We start from the raw sequence: 12493 nt of genomic DNA, 5'->3' as shown, positions 1-12493 counted from the left end.
ACAATTTTAAAATGCTTTAAAACTAATTAGTACTTTCAATGAGGAATAAGAAAAGGTGAAAAGGTAATAGTAATCCTGATTTGTACTTAGAGTAAACTCAAAAATTGTAACTGCCCCTAGCTGTTAGTTGAATCAGTTTAATGGCTAGCTTAAATCCCCTTGAGGGGTTTACGCTCTCCAGGGTACTAGATGTATTGTTCCTGTTGAAAGTGGACAAAACCCATTTGGCGGCCCATTCAGCTTGAGTGTCAATTGCAGCTGACAGACCATCGCAGTCACAATCTCAATCGCAGTATCGCTGCAACCGTCAATTGAATGCAAAATACCGCAAAAACGCCGGTCTCACCGGGAGCTTTCGCCCTCTCCCCCGCTCACACTCTCTCTGCGGCTCTCTCGCTGGCTCTCGCGAGCTTTTCTACTTGTTGCGGCAGCCGACTCAACTGGTGTTGTATCCTGCATTGTTGTAGTGTCGGTGTGCGGTTGTGCGGGTGTGTGGGTGTGTGGCTGTGTGGGTGCCTGGGCGTGGGGCTGTGTGGGTGTGCTTTTCCGCAAAGCTCGCATTTTCATCCGCCCCGTTGGCCGCAGTTTGGCGCTGTCTTTGGCCGCCTTTGGACGCGTGTGTCCGAGTCGCCCAGCCGCACCAGTCTATCCGTAATCTTGGCCCGTAATCTCGCCATCTCGCATCAAGGAACCAGCCTCCGCGAAACCGAAAAATCACAACAAGCGCCGGCGGCTTAATTCTGTTGTTCGTCGTTAGTCTTGCGGGGCGATTGGTGTTTCTGTCTGTTTTTTTTTTTTCGGGAAGTATTCGATGTCATCTATAATTAAACGTGTTCCCGAGTCCCCGACAGTGTGTCATACCGCGATCGTGCGTGTGTGCTAAGTAATGCAAACAAATAAATGATAATGATAAAAAGGCGATAAACGTTTAAAGCTCTGAGCAAGAAAAGAGGTGCAAAAAAGCAAAAAGAAAACCCCATGTGAGTGCTGGAGGAGGTGTGCTAACTCGAGAGCTCACCAGCCAGCTCTGGGGGAGCGTGGGACCACAGCCGTGACCGAGACCCTGACCCCAAGACCCGACAGCCCCAGAGCCCAGATTTCAGATTCCAAACATTCACCCCAGCCCCCAACACCACCCCGAAAAGATCCATCCCGCGGCCGGTGCATAACGATTTGGGCAAATATCGGACTGCCGGGGCCATAAAAACATTCCTCGGAGCAAATCGCCACGGGGTAGCGCACTGGTTCCAAATCCAAATCCACAGCCGAATCAAAGCCCAAGTGGCGATGATCACTTAGCAGCTTGCTCCCATTAGCAAACAATGGAAAAGTCCGCAAATAGACTTTAAATTGAAGAATAAACGTCTGATTAGCCTCAATGGCCGTCGGATTATCCGCTGCCAGCTTCACAAAAGGCGAAAACAAATTACCGAGCTGCTCCGGGGTAAAAATATATATTTTTTGATGATACACAGAGAAAATTAAACTTACAAACTGCCTTAATAAACAGTGCGCGAGAAATTTGCAAAACTGAGCTAAGATATAAGGCAATCGCCAAATTCTTAGGGGGAAAATTGCCAAAAATGCCATAGAGTTTGAATGCTTTATACGTGTCGTTTAATCCAAATTTATTGGAACCTAATTAATTTGTCATTACTTATTTTCCGAAAATTCCTAAAAATTCCTTATATATTTAGGCACATTTGAACATCCTCAACTATTATAGGTGTAAGGTAAATACTAAAATAGTTTGTTCTGTCTAGGATTTCCCCGGATTCCTTATGAATTTTTTCCGTAGTTTCGACCCCCTGATTTTATCTCATATATGCAAATGCTTTTGCGTCATTTGCATGTTTACGACTGGCTTTATCCGGCTAAAAGGAGCCTCGAGGTGCTCGGGGACACCATGTCCTGTTCGCTATAGACCCCCTCTGCATCCGCCCACGCCCTGCCCCTGCTTCCTGCATCCTGCACTGGGATTTTTTAATTAATTCTTATCCGGCAGGATGGGCTTCCTCTCGCCTTCACCGAACTGCATTGCAAAATTCTGCTCTCATGCATATTTTATGCGGGTGCACCTCGCCCCCACCCACTCGGTATTGTTGTTGGGCAAAGATAAACATTTGTAAAATTCACCCTTTATATTCGCCAGTTCCACTCGCACTCCCCCATTCATTAGGCCGCCCTCCCCGAAAAGGTAAACAGGGTACGAAAGCACCGACTCGGGCTCGGGCCTCAGCAGGGCGCAAATTGTTTGCGACTCTCGAATATGGATTGTTAAGTAAATACGAAAATTTAATTATACTCGATTGTAAGAAGGCGAAACAAGCGGGAAATGTGTTGCGAGTGCGGGAAAACTGCTGCCGGGGGGTGGGCTAAAATTAGCAAATGGCTTTCGAGTGTAAGTACGCCAATTTCGAGTGGCTTTTATGCGATCTACTGACTCCAAATGCACTTTCTGTGTTTGGAAGAGGCTGACTTTGTCCTTTGCCCTTTTCGTCAATTTACCCCTCCAGTCTTCCAAGCTTTTACACAGGAACAAACAAATGGTGTGGTTATAGCCAAAGTGAATGGAATTGATTTTAGCTGTTTGCATACCAAATAAAATCTGTATCATTGCACAAACACTTTCTTTATTAAGTGTTGGCTCAACTTTTGTGGCTAAAGTATGGTATTTTCAATATAAACCCAAAACATTTTCAGAAAGCTACATTTATGTGCTATTGGTGTCATTGCAAATATTATTAGAAGCAACACAAATCATAAAAAATATTTTTTACTTTCTGTAACCACTTAATACCGCCCACATAACTCTGCTGATTAATTATACAAATCCATAACTTTTAAGATATTTTTCTCCACGTTTCCCCGCAAGCAGCCACTACTTGCAAAGTGTTTTCTCCCTCCCGCAGTTAGCTAATTGAATTTTCTAATAAGTATTGATTGCTCCCCCATAGCAGCTGCTCGTATTTTGTTCTCCATGAAGCTGGCTACACTGCCACCTGTATCTCTTCCCATCTACCCCTTCTGCATCCAGAGCACCTGAAGCGCCACATCCATAAAACAGATAAAACAAACTTTGCATGAACTCATGAAATTTTAAAATTACATCATGTTTATGTAGCTGGGCGTGGGTGGGTGGCATTATTATGCACGTGTTCGGATATATCTCCATGACTCCGGGCTCCTTTTGCTCTCCGCCCCGTGCAACAGGCAATAAAATGCCCGCAGCTCCGTTGCCAAACTTGTGTGAAAATTGCAAATGGAGAAGGAAATATTTTTCTTGTATTCCTACTTTCTTATTCAACTTTCTGTTTCGGGCAGGGCGCATAAAACAACTTTGCGATTCCTTAAAGGTCGCCTTGCAATCCTAAGCCGCCTGCGAGTTCAAAGCAACTTGAGAATTTCTTATGCCGTTGTAAGCCAATAAAATTAGCAGGCATGTGAGGCGAAGTCGTCTGGCAACGCGGCGTATGCTTGATATTGGTCCCCGTTGCTCATACGCCATGTGCACCCAGGTCTTGTGTTTGGTTTCGTTTCAATTTTCTTTTAATTTGTAAACTTTCCCCGCATCTGTGTGTGTGTGTTTGTTTTGCTTGGCCAGAGAACGCACCGTTTCACGGGGCGATGGTCAAGAGGATAAGGATGACGAGGCGTATGACGATGTCCGGAATCCGTTTATTTATTCGCTCTCTGCCGGCCAAGACCATAAATATCGATATGATAGCGCCTGACTGCGTCTGCCAATCCATTGGGTTCGATTAAATTCTGCTCGATTCAATGCGATGCGATTCGCCTCGATTCGATTTGATTTGTCCGCCAGCTGACGCCGTCGCCTTTGCCGACTTGTGACCTCTGACTTCTACACGCTTCGCTGGGCGGGCTCGTTCATTCATAAAGCGGCTGCCTTCCTGCTGGCCCATCATTTTTATTGCCCCTCGTGCTTTTCAGCACATTTACGTGGTTTTTATCACGAAGCGCACTGTCATTTGGCGCTGGCCTAAAGTATTTTAATTGGTATCAAGATAATGTCATGTTGCACTGAGGAAAATGCATTGCAGAAAAGGAATGCAGAATAATAGTAGTATGGCAAAAAGTGCATTCAAAAAATAATATAGCATAGCATTGAGTTCTTTGAACCAATCATTTAAATATAGATATTTTTTTTGTTAAAAAAAACCTTTTTTACTATTTTTATTTAATTTGATTTATAGATATTGTAAGGTTGCACTTAGAAAGGATTGGATAACAATTAATAAAACACCCTGAATAAATAATATAGCACCTTTACATTGTGTTCTTTGAGACACTTAATTTATTAAGGATATGTTTTTTTTTAAAAGCTGACAATGTTGCACTGATGGATAATAAAAAGACTTAAAATACATTTTAACTACTTTAATAATAAAAGTAATATTTTGTTTTGATTATGATTATATTTTATATTTTTATCCGTGTTTTTTAATTATGCTGACACATTTCCCTCCCTTTCAGGACAATGATTTCATTAATTATTCACAGATCAAATTTATGAGCAAATCATTTGTTAGAGAAAAGAACAATGACTCATTATTTTCTTGTCACATTAAGAAAAGCATGTGGAAATGCGTTGCCTCACATTGTAATTATGTTTTTATTGGGGAAGCAATGAATTATGCAATGTTTTTTGTGTCGCAGAACATAAATTATTTTATAGCTCATCTATTGATTACATTTAAAGATTCCTCGTACTTGGTGACACAACATTGTCTCGGTGAATTCGTATGCCCAGTCTGGGCAACTTCTATTCCTGCAGTTCCATTGCAATGCTTTTGTTATTAATCGGCCCATTTTGACGGCCCAGCGCGCATGTTTCGGATTGCATGTCCGTCTTCGTTAGCCTTTCCATTGCCCACATGCCGATTGCCAATTAATTTTCATTTGTTTTGACACTCCATAAATCATCGGAGCGGCAGTGGAACAGCGAGCTGGAGAGCAGTGTGCAGTGCCCAGCGAAAATTGGGCATACGCCCTGTTGCACCGCGTTAGAACGCGACTTGGCCACGATTTATCTGCAACCGGCGGCTATTATTATTTACATTGGTCAAACAGTTGAAATGTTTATTTGGCCGCTGGGCGGCTAATTGTGGCGCATTCGAGGCCAGATTAGTCGCCCCTCCATTGGCTCCAGATGACACGGATGCTGGCTATTGCGATGATCTCGGCGATGATCATCAGCGCGGGGTGATAACCACAAGCACGCGCTCGTCCAAAAAATGCGCTTGTTTGCCAAGCCCATAAATAAATCGCTGCTTCTTTTTGGATGGGGGGCTTAAGATTGTGGCATGACGACTTCTATGCCAGATGTTTGGCCATTTCGGGATTGAAGGCAAATATTTGCGCACCGGAAGGGGAGCAGGGACTTGGTAACTTGGTAATGGGGCAGGCGGAGGTGGAAAGGCCATGGCCAGGATCTGGTTTCATCTTAATTGAATGGGCACACAGAAAACAAATAATCATTTGTTTACTTTTTGGATTTCAAAATAATTCCTTAAATCGTTTGTATTATTTTCATTGAATATTTTTTGATGCCCTGAAATATGGAAATAATTAATTTCACAATCCTAAGTAATTAAAATATTTAAAATAACCATATATTATTTTCTATATTTTTCTAACTATCTTTACAAAACAAATCAAACAGTTTTATATTTTTAAAAAAATTACCAACTTGATACTAGAATAGGAAGTGTTTTGCAATGTGCAAGCCTCTTATAAATTACCTTAAATAAATACTGTCATCATCAGCTTAGAATTTAATTGTGCTACTATTTATAATTACAATAATTTTGCAAAGAACAAGCTAAAAACCTATTACCTTATATATAATACCTTATAATAATTGGACCTATTAAACCTATATTTTTTACAAATTTAAAACCAGTTTAAGATAATTTTAGGCAACTAGAATCTGGTTACGAGAAATGTTATGTTGAAAGTAGTACCTCATTAAAAAGTCAAAAAGGGCTATCAATTTCCAGTTTGTTCCCTCCCCATTTGAGTGATTTAAAAGGTCATAAAGCAGAACATTTTTCGGAGAAAGCGAGATTGAACCCAAGGGAGCCGAGAAGCGCCCACGTTAAATTATTGGGCGGATTCCTCGGCTGGCAACGTGTTGCAGGTGCAGCTGGTGCTCGTATATCCCCTCCACCGGGCCAGAGATCAAAGTGGTTGGAGGCTATTTATAGGACGTAATTAGCTGGCCGGACATGGCCAAGATGGCCCAGCCGACTGCACACCGAGCCCTGACACTGGCAGACGTGGCCCGCAAACATATGTAGATATGCAGGGACCCAGTGCCTCCGTGCTATCTCTCGCCTCATCCCATCTCAGCCCCCAACTTGACACTGACAGAGCTCCTGGCCATGTCAGTGAGCAGTTAAAGCGGTTGAAGTTACGGCTTTGTGCGTGAGTCGTGCCGGGAAATGAGATGTGATGAGTCGGCGACCCGGCGAACAGCTCGCTGCCATGGTATTTGTTCATTAATAAATAACTTGACACTCTTTGTTTTAATCACTGCGAGGCGGAGGACTCAGAGGGGGATGAAATCTCTACCCAGTGCCGAGCACGTTGCCAGGTGGAAGGCACATGCACCTGGCGTACACATCTGTCACAGACTCCCCCAGACGCGCCTGCCTCAATTACCAGATAAAGTTACGGGCGTCGGACTAGTTTAATTACTTTGTTGCTTAATTGTTGCATGTAATGATTGTGCGTGAGCCGGTCCTTTATGTGCACCATAAAGTAATTAACCCGTATTTCTCTGAAAACTCTTTACTTTCAAAGTTTTAAACGCCAGAACTTGTGTCTCCCGAGTAATCATGGCATGATAGCCTGGATAACAGTTCGAACTATCAACTCTAAGTATCCCCCAATGGATTTCAAAACCCGTTCTTACCCGTGTGAATCGGAGTGCTTATCTCTGTCGTGCAATCTCCATTACGACAGCTTACAGCACACATTATCGAGCGGGCCAGAGTTATTACAGCTAATGGGGATCTAATAGGGCTGGACGACCCTGCAGGCGGGGTGTGCGGCCCAAATATAATGACAGACGGTCTGGAGCTCTTTTCACTCCATGCACCCCCTATAAATCGTTCAATTAGGCGGCTTTTGGCGTGGAAAAGTATTTCCATTCCACTTCGCCGCCGCCCTTTTCGGCTACCCATCGAAAAACCCACTGCGCTGTCCATAAAGATTGTGCCACAGCTATCTACATTTAATCTGAACCCACTCCCATAAAGCAGCCCCTCACAGGCACGTGATTTTCTCATGTATTATTTGAACAGATTTTTTTCTTATAATTTGTATACATTAACATAAAAGACGAAAACAACTCACCTTCGCGGAAATGGAGAGTGTTTTTCCGAAATCGATCAACTACATAGTTCGCAAATACACCCTGGGATGGGATGCTTTATTTATACTCCTCAATCAACACAATATGGACCCTTGAGCTCTGGCCTTCTGGCTGTTCTGTTGAGTCACGGCAACCAAAATATTTAACCAGCAGGCAAATAAATGGTTTTTATAATATATAGCATATCTACATCTTTATATATGAGCCAGCGGAGGCTGCTCTTGGGTCTGGGTACTTGGCTGTGGGCTCCTGGGTTTGGAATCTGATTTGTGCTGGTTTTTTCGGTGGCCAAGACTCGTTGCTTGAACTGATAAAGAATGCTTCTTTCTTTTTTGCACCCACACTGGGACTATTTGCGCAGATTCGTTTAATTGCGCATCGCACGGCGAGGAGAGAGAAAGTGCCCGTGGAGTGCCAGAGTTCAGGAGCGGAGACGCCTCGCTGACAGGTTCCTGCTGTCATCCATATTGCACCACCCGGCTCCGGGCACATGGCAGACGACGATTTGAGGGCCCTGGTCGACAGCCTGGACGACGCCTCGCAGGAGGACCTGGCCAAGGTCATCGCCAACTTCTCGGTGGACATGCTGCAGCGGGCCAGCGCCCTAATTGGCGCCCAACAGGGGAGCAGTGGGGGGCAGCTGCGCAACCGCACGCAGGAGTGTCTGCAGCAGCAGCAGCGGGAGGACCTGGAGGCGGAGGCCCTGGCCGCTGGTGGCAAGCGGGTGAGTGTCCCGGTACTGGGTCTGTGGTCGGTGGTTGCCCTCTGGTGGGGCATTAATTCCTGAGTACTCCACTTACCAGGTCATTCCGTCAATAGAATATTTAGTACTAATTAGCAGTCGTCGTGTTTGTCGATCCACTAACTTAGTCATTTAACGCCCCACTAAACCTTGTAATGTGCTTGATTACACTTGGATATGTCATTACTAGCATTCAGAATAGCTTAATATACTTTTAAAGAGAAAAGAGAATTTATTAAAGGTTTTAATATCTTTGAGATATATTTAGACATATTTATATTTAAATTCCACAGTGATGATTAGAGTGTCTAGCGATGCTTAATGTTTACAACAATTCCTCACTCTTAACCGAATAATCAACGTCTTTTTATGGCACTTAAAAAAATAAACGATCAACCTATATAGATTCTTTAATTAGCCATTGTTTGGAGAAAGAATTTATTTCCATTAAAAAAATCCCCAATTAATCGTCTTCGTTAATTGGTCCAATCTCCTTCCCAAACTAATTGCCTCCAATCCATCCACATGCCAATCTTTGCCATTTTAAGTAAAATATGGAAAATCAGTTGCCAGATTTGATTTTGTCTGAAAATATTTTTGCATTTTATTTCCGGAAAATGCAGCAGATATTTATTTACGTGTTCCCCTTGACTGTAAACAAAACGAGGCCCAAGGAAACCCACTTGAGGCTGCATTTGAACGCTTTCGTATACCTCGGATGCACGATCAAAGGGGCGAGACACCGAAATCCAAGGCGTTATTCCACGGAAATGCCATAAAATGTGTCTCATGATTGTGACCAAACGGAGTCTAATGAACGCGAAGTGCAAAGGCAAATATTGGCGGAGTTCCCAAACGTGTTTGACTTATTTGTTGTCATCCCATTTCTTGTCGCGTGGCTAAGTCCGATCGCATTAGCTGTCACAAAAGCTTAGGCTTATCAGGGAAAGCCATAAAAGAATTGACAATTTCGATCAGTCTCGGGTTTTCGGCGTCACCTGATAGGGCAATAAAAATATCATTGGAAGCTCTGTTTCCAACACCGCGGCCATCGCCTGCCGCGATTAATTTGGCGGTACTAACTGGACTGGGTAAACAGTCGCCGGGTCGTATACTTAACATTAATATACACACACTTTGTGTATCCGTGTCGGTATGAAATTGTTTAGCACGCCATTGCAAATATATAAATAAAGCCACGGTAGCCAACCCGCTGGTGATTCTTTTTTTTTGCTAACGCACCGATAAATTGCACACGCTGTGTATGTGTATAGAATTTGGAAATTCAATTGATTAAAAGGAAACCTACTATACATTCATACGTCATGCGTCACGGGCCATAAACGTTCGGGACCCAAGATGAAGGCACGATGATATTGTGTCAGTTTTGGCCCATAAATCTGGCGTACTCTGATTTAATGGGCTGTGGGTTAGGTCAGGTTCGTTCCCAGAGAGCCAGTCGAGAAGGGAAACTTAATTACTGCCTGTAAATGTTTATCCGAGGCTTCCCAAACTATGTTTTCTTTGCCAATCTCTGTGTATTCAAAGACTGAAATCGATTGTTGTTTTTACAGATTTTACAATGTCCCAGCTCGTTCGATTCGGTGCTGTGCTGGCCGCGCACAAATGCCGGCAGCCTGGCTGTTCTGCCCTGCATCGAGGAATTCAAGGGCATTCACTACGACACCACAGGTGGGTGTCCGGGATTCCATAAAGTATCTTTAATTATAAATGTACTTTACCCTAGATAATGCTACTCGCTTTTGTTTTCCGAACGGAACCTGGGATCACTACTCGGACTACGACCGCTGTCATCAGAACTCGGGTTCCATACCCCTGGTACCGGACTTCTCGCCCAACGTCGAACTGCCGGCCATCATATATGCCTGTGGTTACTTCCTCAGCTTCGCCACCTTGGTGGTGGCCCTCATCATATTCCTCAGCTTTAAGTAGGTTTACTTCGTACTTATAAATCCTATCTAAGTTCCCAATTTGAACATCCACAGAGATCTGCGTTGCCTGCGAAACACCATTCATGCGAATCTGTTCCTCACCTACATCACCTCAGCCCTCCTGTGGATACTCACATTGTTCCTCCAAGTGGTATGCGAAATTCTATAGTAGATAGGATTTTCCCTAAACAAATATTCTCGCAGATCACCACAGAGTCCAGTCAGGCTGGCTGCATAACGCTCGTCATCATGTTCCAATACTTTTACCTAACCAACTTTTTCTGGATGTTTGTGGAGGGTAAGTTCAAAGGCGGTATCAATTCGATTTGTTTTATCACCCGCCTTTTTACAGGCCTCTATCTGTACACGCTGGTGGTGCAAACATTCTCCAGCGATAATATTAGCTTTATTATATACGCCCTGATAGGCTGGGGCTGTCCAGCCTTATGCATTTTGGTGTGGTCCATAGCCAAGGCGTTTGCCCCGCACCTCGAAAATGAGCACTTCAATGGGGTAAGCTAAGAGAAATGGCCGAGGAATACTATTTCTAAACTAAAACCTCACCTAGCTGGAAATCGATTGCACATGGATGCGTGAATCTCATATCGACTGGATATTCAAGGTACCTGCCTCACTGGCTCTGCTGGTTAATCTAGTGTTCCTCATACGCATCATGTGGGTGAGTCCGTAGTTTACTTCCAGGTGTGGGGCCAGCTATCTTAATGATCTTATTCCATATCTTACAGGTGCTCATAACCAAACTGCGTTCTGCCCACACACTGGAAACGCGACAGTATTATAAGGCCTCTAAGGCGCTACTTGTGCTCATACCGCTTTTTGGGATCACCTATCTGCTGGTGCTCACCGGCCCGGAACAGGGCATCAGCCGTAATCTCTTCGAGGCCATAAGAGCCTTCCTGCTCAGCACGCAGGTATGTATATTTTGTGCTATCAACCCATAAACCTAAACCATTAACACCTGTTTTTAAGGGCTTCTTTGTGGCTCTGTTCTACTGCTTCCTAAACTCTGAGGTTCGTCAGACGCTGAGGCATCGATTCACACGGTGGCGCGAGAGCAGGAACATCCACCGCAACAGCTCCATCAAGAATCGCAGGTGGGCCAAGCTAACCAATCATGATTGAAGGCGACTGCACTCATTTGGCATTCTAACGCATTGTTGTTGTTGGACCCTATAACCCTGGCTCTTGACATATTGGCTTAACCCTCTTTGCACTATTTAGTTGATGTGGCTATATGACTATATTGTAGTTGTTCGCTGTTGTCGTCGTTGTTGTCATTTAACCAATTAATTTCCATTTCAGGCATCGCGCCTCAAAAGACTACTCGCTGCGATCGCGAACCGAAAGTCTACGGTGCGTATATGCAAAGCTCATGTATATGCTTTCTTTCCTCCCTAAAATTGCCCCCTTAAACACCTAATTCCCAGCTTAATTGCACCTGTATCGCTTAAAGTACTAACACACATGTCCTACTAAAGGTTCCCGCCTAATACCTTGCATTCCTACGATCTCTGGACTTTTAAATGTTATTTGCATGGTCTGCCCTTGGGGCACCTTATTTGTTCTCATTTATTTATTTTCGTACCTTTCTGATTTGGGGTTTCCTCCTTTCTGCTTATCGTTTTTTGTAGACTGACATCAACAAGTCCTGTACCCACCGGACACTATGAATGAACACCACACACAAACATGTATACGACACAGAGATTTCCCCCATATAGCATACCCTTTGTCCATAAGTATTGCATGTTAGGTTACACCATAAGAGCTCAGATTAAAGTATTATATTTTTTATAAACGAACAGCGCGTTGTTTAGTTATCTTTGTGTATCCTATCACTCATTACAATTGACTTTCAGCACGGAGGAATGTGTGATCTGCCTGCGCCCTTCGCCACACACGCGATTGGGATCTCTGCAACGCTACCACAGCATCGATATTACAGACTTTGTCTAGGCCTCTCGGTTTCTGATGGGAATTTGTTTAATTCATTTCATCTGGCTTGATCCGCTACTCAAACTGCCTAAAGAAAAAAGTCTTCGCTGTCGTAGGTTCGATAAAGTCGGTACCTATCCTTGTTTATGACTATATTGACTGGCAGGCACAAAATGGAGAAGATGTAAATCAATGTCAGACAGTCATCAAATGGAACTAAAAAGAACATTGAACAGCTTCAGATTTCCGTTGATTTACGGATCAGCTTAAGATAATTTTCCCAATACTGGTAAGAAAGTGTGCCAGCAGCGTTAGCTTCTTAATATTTAACGGCGTGGTCATCTCATGCAGATTTGTACGACCTTCTGAAAGCAAAGAACGTATAAAAGCGGTAGCCCACTGCATAAAAACTCACCATCAAAAAAGAACCCACCTCTGAAGCCA

General features: G+C 43.7%; 1 protein-coding gene across 3 annotated transcripts; it reads left to right on the top strand.

Annotated features, from left to right (window-relative positions):
- Nucleotides 1-602: 602 nt before the first annotated feature.
- LOC108022622 (diuretic hormone receptor) lies at nt 603-12482 on the top strand. 3 transcript variants are annotated; one of them, XM_017091664.3, is made up of 12 exons: nt 603-980; nt 7761-8123; nt 9716-9833; nt 9889-10090; nt 10148-10244; nt 10298-10391; nt 10446-10606; nt 10662-10772; nt 10840-11025; nt 11084-11208; nt 11417-11467; nt 11974-12482. In XM_017091664.3, exons 2-12 carry the CDS (start codon nt 7890-7892, stop codon nt 12068-12070), a joined length of 1476 nt encoding a protein of 491 aa, XP_016947153.1. In that variant the 5' UTR covers nt 603-980; nt 7761-7889; the 3' UTR covers nt 12071-12482. The 3 variants fall into 3 exon arrangements, with proteins under 3 accessions (XP_016947153.1, XP_016947155.1, XP_016947156.1); XM_017091666.3 differs by lacking the exon at nt 11974-12482 and adding an exon at nt 11746-11916; XM_017091667.3 differs by lacking the exons at nt 11417-11467; nt 11974-12482 and adding an exon at nt 11746-11916.
- The last annotated feature ends 11 nt before the right edge of the window (nt 12483-12493 follow it).

The sequence above is a fragment of the Drosophila biarmipes genome, chromosome 2R (genome assembly GCF_025231255.1).
Source record: "Drosophila biarmipes strain raj3 chromosome 2R, RU_DBia_V1.1, whole genome shotgun sequence".
Classification (NCBI taxonomy): Eukaryota; Metazoa; Arthropoda; class Insecta; order Diptera; family Drosophilidae; genus Drosophila; species Drosophila biarmipes.
Note: the sequence above shows the minus strand (reverse complement) of the source record. Positions and strands in the feature narration are given on the sequence as shown.

Bases quoted from the DNA above. Each gene is read 5' to 3' on its own strand.
- LOC108022622 (XM_017091664.3), top strand. From the start codon at position 7,890: ATGGCAGACGACGATTTGAGGGCCCTGGTCGACAGCCTGGACGACGCC. The intron at 11,026-11,083 runs GTATGTATATTT...CCTGTTTTTAAG, and splicing joins CCTTCCTGCTCAGCACGCAG to GGCTTCTTTGTGGCTCTGTT. The intron at 11,209-11,416 runs GTGGGCCAAGCT...TTTCCATTTCAG, and splicing joins AGCTCCATCAAGAATCGCAG to GCATCGCGCCTCAAAAGACT.